At 30.6% G+C, this 12,936-nt stretch overlaps 1 protein-coding gene and 1 long non-coding RNA gene across 2 annotated transcripts; one reads left to right on the top strand and one right to left on the bottom strand.

The window, feature by feature from the left end:
* The first annotated feature begins 4,711 nt into the window (after positions 1-4,711).
* On the top strand, positions 4,712-5,695 carry LOC123654952. Its single transcript, XR_006743293.1, has 2 exons — positions 4,712-4,937; positions 5,054-5,695. It is a non-coding gene; the product is annotated as an uncharacterized LOC123654952 (long non-coding RNA).
* A 6,220-nt stretch (positions 5,696-11,915) lies between these two features.
* On the bottom strand, positions 11,916-12,348 carry LOC123655003 (huntingtin-interacting protein K-like). Its single transcript, XM_045590852.1, has one exon. The coding sequence runs from the start codon at positions 12,326-12,328 to the stop codon at positions 11,966-11,968; it is 363 nt and encodes a 120-aa protein (XP_045446808.1). The 5' UTR covers positions 12,329-12,348; the 3' UTR covers positions 11,916-11,965.
* Between the last annotated feature and the right edge of the window lie 588 nt (positions 12,349-12,936).

Here is a 12,936-nt window from a genome sequence, read left to right as displayed (position 1 = left end):
TATCAGAATGTTAGTAAAACTACAAGTAACTATAAGTATTATTTTAGAGGCTCTGTTCCAACAATTCACTTCGTTTGTTCGTACTTCGTTGTTTTTTGTGTCATGTAAACAACAAAGGATATGTTATCAACGAGAGGTGACCATGCGAGAAAGAATTCGATTATACAAGAAAAATTAATTATTTTGTTATCTAACTAACTGTACTACAATATGTGTAAGTTTGCAAAATAAGTTATTATAGGTTGCAAAGTAAGTTAACAAAATAATATAAAATAGCAAATAGACATAATATGAATGTGCATTTCAGGAAAAATAATCAACCGCGAAAATTCAATCGCTTTAAAACAGACACATTTCAAGATGATGCTCTGTATATGTATATATAACATGTAACCATAGTATTCTGTGCTATATTTTTACAAAATCAATAATTATTGTAAACCAATAATTAAATTAATTTAACGACATTTTAAAGTGAAGTTCACTCGTATAAAGTCTTAATTATTATTGTTGTATTAAAGAGAAGAAACAAGGCCTACATAAAATATACTATACTGCATTTTTAAAGAAAGTTAGGTATTACAGTAATTTAATTGAACGGTGCTTTAAGCAACGACTTTTAGTGGGACCCAATCTTGACATGGACGAATATCCAAAAGCAATATTTACTCGTAAATATGGTCAATGTACCTATATACCGTTACTAACGAAATAAGTAATATAGCAATATAGCGAATAGTCTTAAACGTGCACAAAGCTTTCACTAATTAGCGAAATAATCAGCTGTTATGATCAATGTGACAACAGATCGCAAAACAACTTATAAATTAATACGTAATGAGAACGCACCGGTTATATTAGCTGCGATTAGAAAGTCGAGCTTAAAGTTAGCGCCTTAGATTTAAAGTTGAAATATTTATTTTTGAAATTTTGAAAAAAAGTATAAATAATTTTATTATTCATAAAACGCGAAATAAAATCAGTGTGTTTTATTGTAACATACTAGTTTCATCTTGCTGTTTTACCCACGTAATTTCAAATCCCACATGGAATTCAACAATACGCACCAATTTTCATCGTGATTTATTCACTAATTGTAAGCTTTATGTGAAAGGTATTAGTAGTAAATCTATTCGTATATCCATAGATCCTCACAATTTTTATTGTTTATAATAGGATATAGTATTTTATACTAGGGGACATAATATAATATTAATCGTAGGATGCGACAAACCAATGAGAGCCTGACAGTAAGTCAGAAGTTAGAGGTATCTAAATTCAAAAACATCACCTCTTTTCAGCATAGAGTTGTGTAAAACCCGATTAAAATTATTAATTAATTAAGGAACAGTATAGTTAAATATTTATCTTATTTATAAATTAAACAATTACCAAGAAGTGGTAAGTTAAGTAAAAGATAAAGAAAGATATGAAAGCATTACATAATTTATATTAAACGTTGAATATACAATGTTTGCGTTATACATAATAAAGACATATGTATGTAAGCGGCCATAAATTATCTTTCTTACGAAAAATATTTTTGGGAAGAAAATAATAACAAGGTTACCTCTGAATCGACGCCTGCGCTGTTCGTCTATTCTGTGTTGTTACTCGTAGCTCAAACAGATTTCAGAATCTAATTTTATATTATGCAATTGTTAATTTAGTTTAATGTATTAATTGTTCTCAAATAAACCAACTGAACGAGGTTTATAATAAATATTATAGAGGTTCGAATCCTTTTACAGAAATATATATGTTGTAAATTATATTTATACAAATTTTCATATTATTTTACCTTATATAAATAGAAAGAATCTGTCTGTTTGTTTTAAGACTATTATTTTATTTATTATTAAAAATCAATATTAGTCACAAGTAAATATTACTAACGCAGATGAAAGCGAAATGCAAAATAAAATTACCTAAAATACTGTTAAATAAATAAATAAATTTATAATAAATGAATATTAATATTGTTGAGAAATTGACTATAAACATGGTGTTATACAGGCTTTTTTAGCAAAAATTATTGTTGATATGTAAAAAATATTGAAAATCATGTAAAGACAGATTATCTCGAGGAAAGGCAAACTAAACATAGATGTGAATTAAAATTATTGTCAGTACGGTGGATTATCGCGTCTACTGGTGTTAATAAGATTAAATAGGAAGCAACGTGCAACATTTAGTTGCAACGAGTTGAGTTATTTGCTTAAACAAACCAATGAGAAAGTTTCGGGAATTATGTGTCTAATTTATGTTAGGTTCTTGTGTTATAAAGCATACTAGCTAAAATTTAGCTAACCTAACCTAACCTAACCTAACCTAACCTAACAGTACTCATAAGGTTATTTTCATGGAAAATACTATATTTCATCAAGCGATAACCGATTGATGTGTGACGATTATTATATAATTAATAAATGCTTTGAAAATAAAATGATGTACTTCAACATTAAGTCGAATATATTATGTTACCTAGTGATAATGGCGATAATACTGATGTCCGGTAAAACTCGAATGAGTTTATGTGGCATCTTATTATAATTGTATTTTATATTCTTACATGTACGTTAATAAAATAAATAATAAATAAATATTTCATACTTATATACGTAACAAGTTTGTACTAGTAAAAAAATCATATAGGTGTTACCTATAAGCCATTAAATCCATCAGCTCAGCTCACTTGACAGCATTTCAGTCAGTCACTTAGTGTATACTTAGTTATTATTCTTCCTGTCAAAGTAGTTCTGTCCGTCTACATTCCACATACTCCGTAAACATTCCAAAGCGTGACAGCAGGAAAAAAATAAAGGTATTTCAGTAAAGTGAAAATCTACGCCAAGGAACTATTATGACATAAATTGCTACTTTAAGGGGCTACCCGGCCGAATTTACTGTTTTTACATTTCTTATAGTATGCTTGAACGTTGAATAAACAATAAAGTTCTAAAGACAATATTTTAGCTTGATAATTGATCTGTAATTGTGTCTACTGATATATTGAAAAATTTACCTTATCACGAGAAAATGAATTTTTCGTGAACGCTTTTCTCGGTCTAAAATCCGTATAAACTCGCTAATTATGCAACGCATTGACATGAAACTTTAACCAGTAGTGAATAATGCATTACTCTTCAATACTGTCTGCCAATTTTTCAATTAAATAGATAATTTTTGAGAAATCTGTAATATTGAATTTCGTAAGTAAGCCGGGCAAGCGGGTGTCTGCGCGGGCGACGAGGAGCATTCGCCTCTCGGCCGTTGTATGAGGAGCTTGTGTCGTTTGATGCGATGCGCGCGCATTTATTGTTTATTATTTTATTTTTATTGACCCCACAATTTTGACATTTGTGTGATAGGACACTGTAGACACTTTAGTTTTACAAGTGAACGAAAGGACGCATTTACTTATTTGCTTGTGCAAATACTGTTTATTTAGTTTTATAAGCGAGCGAAAGGACGAAATAACTACCTATTTGTTTACTTGTGTAAATTGAATATGCCGAAAGTATCAAAAGTGAAATGATATCAGCAACAAAGGCTCACGGAAATAAAAATCGCAGTGTAAGTACTTAATTACGTACTGATTTTTTATCGTAATTTTATATTGTATTGTAAGTTTATTACAATACAATAGAACGTATTAATAAAATTAATATAATATCAATTAAATTTACTAAAATTTACAATATAAATAATCATCTTATTATTTTATTTACAGAGCTCAAAGAAAAAGACAGGTACTACAACAACTCGATGGAAATATAGAAAACCAAGATTTAACTTCAGAAAATTGTCAACTTCGAACTTGAGATGTCACACAGTAAGTAAAATATGCTAAGAGTCACACCGCATTATTAGACACTTCCTGACTGGGCTTTGCGGACTTGGTGCGGTTATAAAAAAAGTAAATCGGTATGTGAACCCGACTGCTTAAATCGCTGTGAGTGATTTAAAATCAAGTCCAGTACTCAGTATAGGAATCTAGATTGAGTACTGGACTTGTTTATCTTTCTTTTCAGTTTTTATGCAGTCGGTTTTTATTTATTTCTTTTAATTTCCTTTTTTTACTTAGGATTAGTTTAAATGAAAAATGAGTACCTAGCCAGGAAGTGACATTTTAATCGTAGGCATCGATTACGTAATAGTATAAGTTTTGTGTGTTATATGTATGTGTGTATGTAATTAAGTATGTATGTATGTATGTATGTTATATTGTGTATTCTTTTTGTCTTTATTCATACTATCTAATGAAATGACAGACCTACTTATAATCGACGAATAAAGTATTTGTATATGTATATTATTTATGAATGTATGTTTTAGTGTGTCAAACATACCTATATAGTACCAAAAAAAAATAATGCAGCAATAAGTGTACTAGTATTTGTTTGCGTGGATGTGTGTGTAGATATGTGTTTTTTTTTTTTTTTTTTTTTTTTTTATCACTAGGTCGGCAAACAAGCGTACGGCTCACCTGATGGTAAGCGATTACCGTAGCTTATAGACGCCTGCAACACCAAAAGCATCGCAAGCGCGTTGCCGAACCAATCCCCAATCCCCCCAGGAGCTCTGGTCACCTTACTCACCAACAGGAACACAATACTGCTTGAAAACAGTATTATTTTGCTGTGATCTTCTGTAAGGTCGAGGTACTACCCCAGTCGGGCTGCTCCATATTTTGAGCAGGAAATTCCTGCTGTGCCCTACCTCAGTTGTCTTTGTGTTATCTTAATCCAATGTGTACAAAATGTTAAATATGTTATTATCTTAGTAAATGTATATTTTTTTCTAGGACTACCTTCAAAAAAGTGCCACAAGGTCTAGATTTAACTACGCCTATGGCACATAAGAATAAGTTTGCAGAGTCAACTAATGGGTTTAATTCAACCTATTGTCAGGGATTAGAAAGTGAAGAAAAAGAGGTATTTCCATTTTAGTTATCACTGTATTATTTTACCTTTCACATTTTCTTTCTGGTAAACAAATAAAATATGTGTTCAACTTTTTGTTCTCGATTCAGTTATTTTTTTAATTTCAGTATACTGTTACTACGGAACCGGAAGAAATTATATCCGATAAACACGTCGGAAGGAAGATTGTGGCCATATCTCAATTCAAAAATTACTCAACTTTTGTAAACATGGCCATCTAGCGTATTCATCGAATGATATAATACTAACAGGAGAAAATCAAAATAGTAGTAATAGTATATAGTATAGAATAGTAGTAGTATTATTTACTTTTCAGTGTAAAATGTATATAACGTAACTCTTACAATCGAAAATGATATCTGTGAAGACAATTATTTAAATTTGAATGCATGTGCAGTAGCTGGTACCATCGCAATAGGATGTGGCCGGTCACAACTTGAAGAAGTGTTGTCAGCTATAAATTTGCCTAGTTTCACTGAAAATACATACGACCACAATCACAAGGTTATTGGCAAACATCGTCATCTCATTGAGGTGAAATGTCCCATTACAGCGCATAGAATCGGCATAGACGAAGCTATTAGGAAGAAAAAAATAACCGTCTGGAAAATAAATAAGAATGGTCAATACCATATTAACAAAAATTGGTATTACCAAATTCAAGGTCAATTACATGTAACACAAAGCAAAAAATGTATATATGCGGTATGGGGCAGTGAAAATGAATCGCTTAGAATCGAAATTATTAATAAAGACGATAATTTTTGGCAGAAGGAAATAAAACAAAAGTTGACAAAATTCTATATTGACTGCATACTTCAAAAACTGATTGATCCGAACACATTATTTAAGAAATATTCTCAAATAAAAGCAAAAATGTAACCGATTCATATTTAAAAATAAAAATCACAATTTTAAATCAATGAGTGTATGTTTAATCATGTGTACTCAATATAATAATTGTGTTTGCAGGCAAACGAAAAAAAACCGACTTCAGTTATATCGACAAGTAATAAAACGCAGGTAGACAAAAAATTAGTCAAGTAAATACGCATTATCAAAGATTACTCCAAAAGTTGTAATCAGATCTCAATGAAATTTAAATGTGACCACATGATAAACATCGGCTTTCGACTAAATCAAAAATTATCAAAATCGGTACATTAAAAAGTTATGCGGATTTTCGCGTTTTCCTCGATTTCTCTGGGATCCCATCATCAGATCCTAGTTTACTTATCATGGTACCACACCTAAGATATCTCCTTTCCAACAAAAAAAAGAATTATCAAAATCGGTCGATAAACGACGAAGTTATCCCCGAACATACATAAAAAAATATATACGGTCCTCCTCCTTTTTTGAAGTCGGTTAAAAAGAGTAGGATTTTTTTTTAATTTATTCGGCCCGCTGACTAGTGGTCTCTTTACAATCGACTATTTGGCTAGTCGGCCAAAGCTATAATCAGCACATCTATACTAATTAAATTACTTACCAACAAATAGATATCCAGGTATTTCTTTTTAGTCCATCCCTAATTGCAAATTAACTCTGTAGCGTATTTAAATAATTTGCAAAGTTAGTATTCACATATATTTAGAAGTGAATTATAAATAAAATATATTTAGGTATTTTAATCTGTTTGCGTTATCAACTCTCGGCCTATAAAATCGATTGATGACTGCGCGTTGTAATAATACGCAACAAATCCGCTAGATGTCTTATTTTACCTCACGCGCTTAAATACGTAAAAGTTGTCAGGTGAAGAGCGGGAAGGGGGCGGTCAAGCGAGTTGAAACGCGCGAGGTCATTCAGATAGGGTACGCCCTTAACATTCGACTCTCCATGAATGTCGCTTTAAAAGCGCTGTAAGTGCAAGTGTCCCACTAGCAAACAAAAACTTTCCGTTATGAAGGATCAATATGAACGTAAAAATATAGGTCGGAGAAAAGGAAATGGTGTTGCTTACGGGTACATTTGGATGGTAGCCAACGAATAGGAAAATAAAATACTTGACATGCGTGTTAGGTCATGGTTATGCGTAATTGCTTTTTGACCTTAATAAATTGTTTTTCATCACCAATAGCGATTTTTAATAATTCAATTATTTAAAAGAAATTTGTCATTTTATGATACGTATCACATTTCTGCTATGTGACATTCGTGAACCAATCTTTTCCTTTGGTATTATTATAAGTCATTCAATTCTTATATTTATTCTTATTATATACCTTTTTATTCTACAATTAGCGATTACAATATTTTTTTGGTGTTAAAAAATATGTACAAATTGAAAATAATTTATATTTTGTTCAATAATTCGATTAATTTAGTCGTTAATTTTCCTAAAGCATGTAAGTGTAAAGGTTATCTTGAGTTTCTTTTACGCATTATCACCCTTAAGAAAACAACGTGCGTATACACTAACGTAAACAATACGTAAAAATTAAGAATAATAAACTTTATATCCGTATTTATGTATTGTAATAGGAAATCTTGTTGCGGTAATATTAGATGTATCTTTAATTTTAGGTACATTTTTCGACAGACATACATCCATAGAGGTTACGAGATGACAGATGCTGGTGATGCTACTACACCCTTATTGGTTTAACATTTAACGAGGAAATGCGCGAAATACGCAGATAATTATATATGGATAGTTGAAGCAGATAAAGTTTATACGTTTTTAAGTTTGATGTTTGGACTTAATCACGTGACGTTATGATAGGGTCTAAATTTAGACTATTGACTCCCGCACTCCTTCAAAGCACTTGGAACTGCTTTTAAAAACCCGAAAAACGCTGTGCATTTTAGAGATCTTTATCTCTCATATTTTCATATATACATAACGCCTCGTTCGTACATCCCTAGATCTGCCATAAGTAATCCCATTCTCTCTTTTAGGCGGCAACGCAACTGTAGTTCCTCTTTGTTACAATATCATTTCTTTATTAAACAGAGGTGTGTGTGTGTGTGTGTGTGTGTGTGTGTGTGTGGGTACGTGCGTGCGAGCGAGCGTGCATGTGTGCGTGCGTGAGTGCGTGCGTTCTTGCGTGCGAGCATGCGTGCGTGCGGGCGCGCACGCGCGTGTTTGTTTGTGTGTGTAATATTTTTACTTAAAAAAAGTGTTTTAATACCAATTATAGCTATTTTTATTTTTGTTTGTTTTTTTTTGAACAAAAACAACTTTGTCAGGAAATTTCTGTGTTATTTCTTGTTATGTACTTCATATCTGACGGGTTGCGAGATAAAAAATAATGTTGATTAAACATGTCAAAATGTTGAAATCGTCGTCTAAACTGAACAAAGGCTATGTTCAAATATTTCGCTATAATTAGAATAAAATAATCTGAACATTTTCTAACAAAATTTATGTATTTTAAACACATAAAGACTTTAGGTATACTCCATCGTTTATTTTAGACTTTTATAAATAATTATGAGGAGACGTACGACGGCGACGTACTCTAAGACATTACTTGCTAAATTTTTCACGTTCTTAACATTCTTAGAGAATAAGTTTGGAAGAATACAAACATGTTTTTAATAAAAAAATATTGCGGATTTTTGTGAGTCGAACCAAGCGTTGACTAAAATATAATAATAGGTCGGGAAAAGTATTTTAGTATTTTCTAATAAAAAGTTGCAATAAAATCTTTTTAGTCGTATTGTTTGTAACCGGCTGGTTTGATACCAAGAAAAGGTGACATTTTAAATAATGAAATAAAAAGAAAGTTTCGCGCCACTTTTCATCTGTTTTTCTATCTGCCTAAATTTGTGAACCCGACGAAGAAATTCGGTACATTTTAATGTTCTACTTTAAAATAGGGATCTTACCTTGAATTTATATTTAAAATACGAGGAATCTTTTTCTCCGACCTAATACTATTAAAATTGAATAAAACTATTTTCTATTGCATAATTTAACTTGGATACTTTTTATTACATAAAGCTTATATACAACTGTCGCCTACAAAAAGTAAATAAAATGCTGAGGTTAATAGTGAAAGACAATTGGTTGATAGCAGCATAAGCAGCTGGCTGATCAAGGTTTTTATTGAATATCAGCGGAATATAATCACTTAAATAGTAGCTTAGGACAAGTATAGCAAAAGAAGGGTTGCATTCTTCTACGACTAGCTTCAAACTTTTCCGTCGTTTCTATGACTACCGATTTCTCTGTACATACTAAGTAATACACACACAAACACACACACACACACACACACAAACACACACACACACACACACACACACACACACACACACACACACACACACACACAGACCCCACACTACGTAATTGATTTAGTAAATTATTTTCCTTAAGAAGATTATATGAAATTTATATAATAAGTTCAAAAATCATAGTAAATTTTAATTAAGATAATGATGATGATAATTGAACGCAACTAAAGCAGTCAGTGCGTTCTTTCTTATATCTTATCATTCTGTAAACACACATTAAAAGTATTTTATGTAATGAAAAAGATAAGATTTAGAAAAGGAATCGTTACTGTAATATTGTTTAGTTTTAAATTGATTTTGTTATATTATGAAATGTTCAATGTTGTATTATTGTGACGGGAATCTATTTTTTAACCGACTTCAAAAAAAGGAGGAGGTTACTCAATTCGACCGTATATATATATATTTTTTTTTATGTATGTTCGGGGATAACTTCTTCGTTTATGAACCGATTTTGATAATTCTTTTTTGGTTGGAAAGGAGATATCCATAGTTTGGTACCATGATAAGGAAACCAGGAGGTAAATACTACAAAAACCTGGTTACAATAACAAATACAAACAACACACACACAACAAACAAGTACAAAATATTATTAGATATGTCAAAACAATAACAGAATAATAACAGTATTCAACCTAATAGTCAATGAAACAAATTATGAAAGAAAACTGAGTACAACTTACGAGTAGATACTAGAGTAGTTATTGTTTTACTTGGCACCGACTTCAAAATTATAAAATATTTATTTAATCATTTCTGATTAACTAAATCAAAATACGAATTACTTTGTACTAAGTAAATTTATTTTTCACTTTTTAGTTTCCTGTTTGAAGTCGGTTTTTTTTTTGTTAAAAATTATTATTTATGTATTATTGACAACAAAATTTTGTATCTTTGTAAGTTTTGTTTAGTAGTTCTGTCAGGTGAACGCAGCAGTAAAAATGTTGCTTAAAATGTGATTTAATTTAATGACTAGGAAAATACTCCGACCTTAAAGAAGATCACAAATAATTTCGCTCTCGAGTGGTGATGAGTTAAGTACCTAAAACCAATGACACTCGGCGTGATATTCCTGTTGCTGCAGGTGACTATAGCCTTTACCGATTTTGTTATGTGTCATTAAAAACAGTATTTCAAGTTGATTTTAAATTTCAATCGTGAAACGTGATTCAAAACGTGACGCTGGCTTATTAATTGTTGATAAACTGATAAATGAATTATGGTCGTGGCAAGTCATATTTTTTCTTAGAATTTCGAATAATAGATAAAGGACATGGTGGGGTATGTGTATGTGTATATATATATTATGTGTTAATAATAGCTAGGCTTGAACATTCAACAATAAACATCGTAAATACGTAATTTACTTAAAAACTGTATCCTTTACAATGATCTATAGAAAATCTACATAAAACTAATATAACTCATTTACAAATAAAGGTTAGGAAAATAAATGAGAACTAAACTGTTTTATTTTTGTTTACTTTTATTACTATTGGTATTTAAGTATCAAACTTATGATTATGAAAGCACTAGAATGAGTGCGGCTGTTCTATTATTTTACTGTCGCCATGTAAAATGTAATTAACTTAGGATTAATTTATGTATGTCAGATAACACAACAGAGATCTGACTGATTGTCAATAATGACTAACTTTTTATTATCCTTAGAAACGATACAAAACGAATGCGGCGAATACACAAAAGCATATGAATAATGTACATAAATTGTTTCAAGCAGCGTTACCTATAGCAGCTATACCTTAGGAAAAAAAGTCTCTTAAGCTCTATTATGGATTCAAATCGCTATCTAAATTTGTTCTCCATCGAGCGCATCACATTCAAATGTTGATCTTAAGCAACTCATTAAATTTCAAAACTAATTTCTATGACATTGAATATTCTTCTTTATGCCGCTGTTGACATAGATCTTCTGTTACGATATGAAGGTTCCATTAAGATGTTTTCACGGATTTAAGTATTACCAGTTTTATATAAAATTATATAAAACCCCGTTTTTTTTTAAACAGTAACTGTGGAGTTGCCGATTCTACTCTACAGAATTTAATTCCAAATCGATGTTGATCTTTACTTTTAACGACAGTTAAAAAAATTATTTGTAAAATGATGATAATGATGTTGAAAAAGATATTTGAATAAAATAATTTTTTATTTGGATTATATTTATTTTTCAATATGATTTTATCAAATAATTCAACCAGTGATAATGATTCATGCGTTTTTTCTCTATAGGTTATTTTAGTTCAACTATTTGCTAAGCTTTAAACTGAGCTCTCGCCGTTTATGATTCCATTTGCTTTAAAGTAAATTGAATCATAAAACGGAAAGATTCTTAAAAAACTTACGCTCCAGAAACGTTAATTCATGCTCTTAGCCAGACACTTTACGATTTATTATCGCCTCTACGCCTAAACTTCTCTATAAAACATCATTATTCAGAAAAACATTCATAATAAGAAGGAATTACAAGACGTAAAATTATAATAGGTAATACACATTTTATACAAATAAAAATAAATTGCTGACGTGTATGTATGTATGCGATATAACTATCTGAACGTTATATAACGTAAGTTATTGTTAGGGCTAAATATCTAAAAAAGAAAACTCCCCTTTACGTATACCCATACCCTCTTTATTGTTTTCATATTCCTAAATTTTTGGGCTTATGGTTTGTTAAAAAACATAAAAAGACACTAGAGATTGAAAAATACTCTATTACAAATGTACATATGTACATGTCGTTATCAATTAGTTAGTGTTATAAGTGCCGCCACCAAGTCACCCCTGTGTTCTCGTAGAGTTCTTTCAGCTAATGTTCGAGAGATTTCCATTTTTTTTAGTATTAATTCTATATCATCCTTTTTGATTGAGATTTTTTGAAGTTCTTTTTCTTTTTCGAGTCTTTCTGCTGCTTCTTTATTTCTACGATCACCAATTAAAGATAGTGCACCAGATATATCTTGTGATGATATTTCTTTCTCCTCGGCATAATCAGTAACTTTTTCTAAGTCAGCTACACCACTATCGTTTTTTGCAGCCTTCTTTTGGGTCTTATCCTTTTCATGTTGGATATCATCAGTGTCTCCGTTAACCTCTTCATCAGCCATGTTAATAAATTTAGCTTCCTATATATTTAACTATTTGCAACAAATTTTGATAGTATTAACAGTTACTAATTCAGATTAATTAAAATAAAATATGACTAGAAATTAATAATACTAAACTAAGCCAAAGTAACGTACTGAGTCAAAAATTTTAATTCTAAGGATTATTATTGTTATGTATAGTATTAATCTCCATTAAATATCGCGTCTTTCAAACATAAGAACACTTTTAGTTACAATTATTGCGAAATCTAAGATTTTCCCTAAATAAGTTAAAATAAAAGACTCATATATTTATAACGAGACTCTAGAGAAATGAATAATTCCAGAGTCGGTTACGCTTTTCTGTCACGTTTTAGCAACATGTGACAGCGATAAATATTTAGTAATAACTTTGATTATCATCTAGAGCAATTTGGAAAACGTGAAGTCATACCACTATTTAAGCGATAAGGAAGACTTTAAGTTGAGAAATGTGCGGCGGCTATCGTCGGTAAATAGCCGTTCACGTTATTTTGTCTAAGGAAATTAAGATAATACATTAAAATGTAAACATAGATCCGACAAATTGGAAATTTATTAACTCTAACGCGATTATTACTTTGAAAGCC

This window comes from Melitaea cinxia, chromosome 7 (genome assembly GCF_905220565.1).
Source record: "Melitaea cinxia chromosome 7, ilMelCinx1.1, whole genome shotgun sequence".
NCBI classification, from domain to species: Eukaryota; Metazoa; Arthropoda; class Insecta; order Lepidoptera; family Nymphalidae; genus Melitaea; species Melitaea cinxia.
Note: the sequence above shows the minus strand (reverse complement) of the source record. Positions and strands in the feature narration are given on the sequence as shown.

Bases quoted from the DNA above. Each gene is read 5' to 3' on its own strand.
- LOC123655003 (XM_045590852.1), bottom strand. From the start codon at position 12,328: ATGGCTGATGAAGAGGTTAACGGAGACACTGATGATATCCAACATGAA.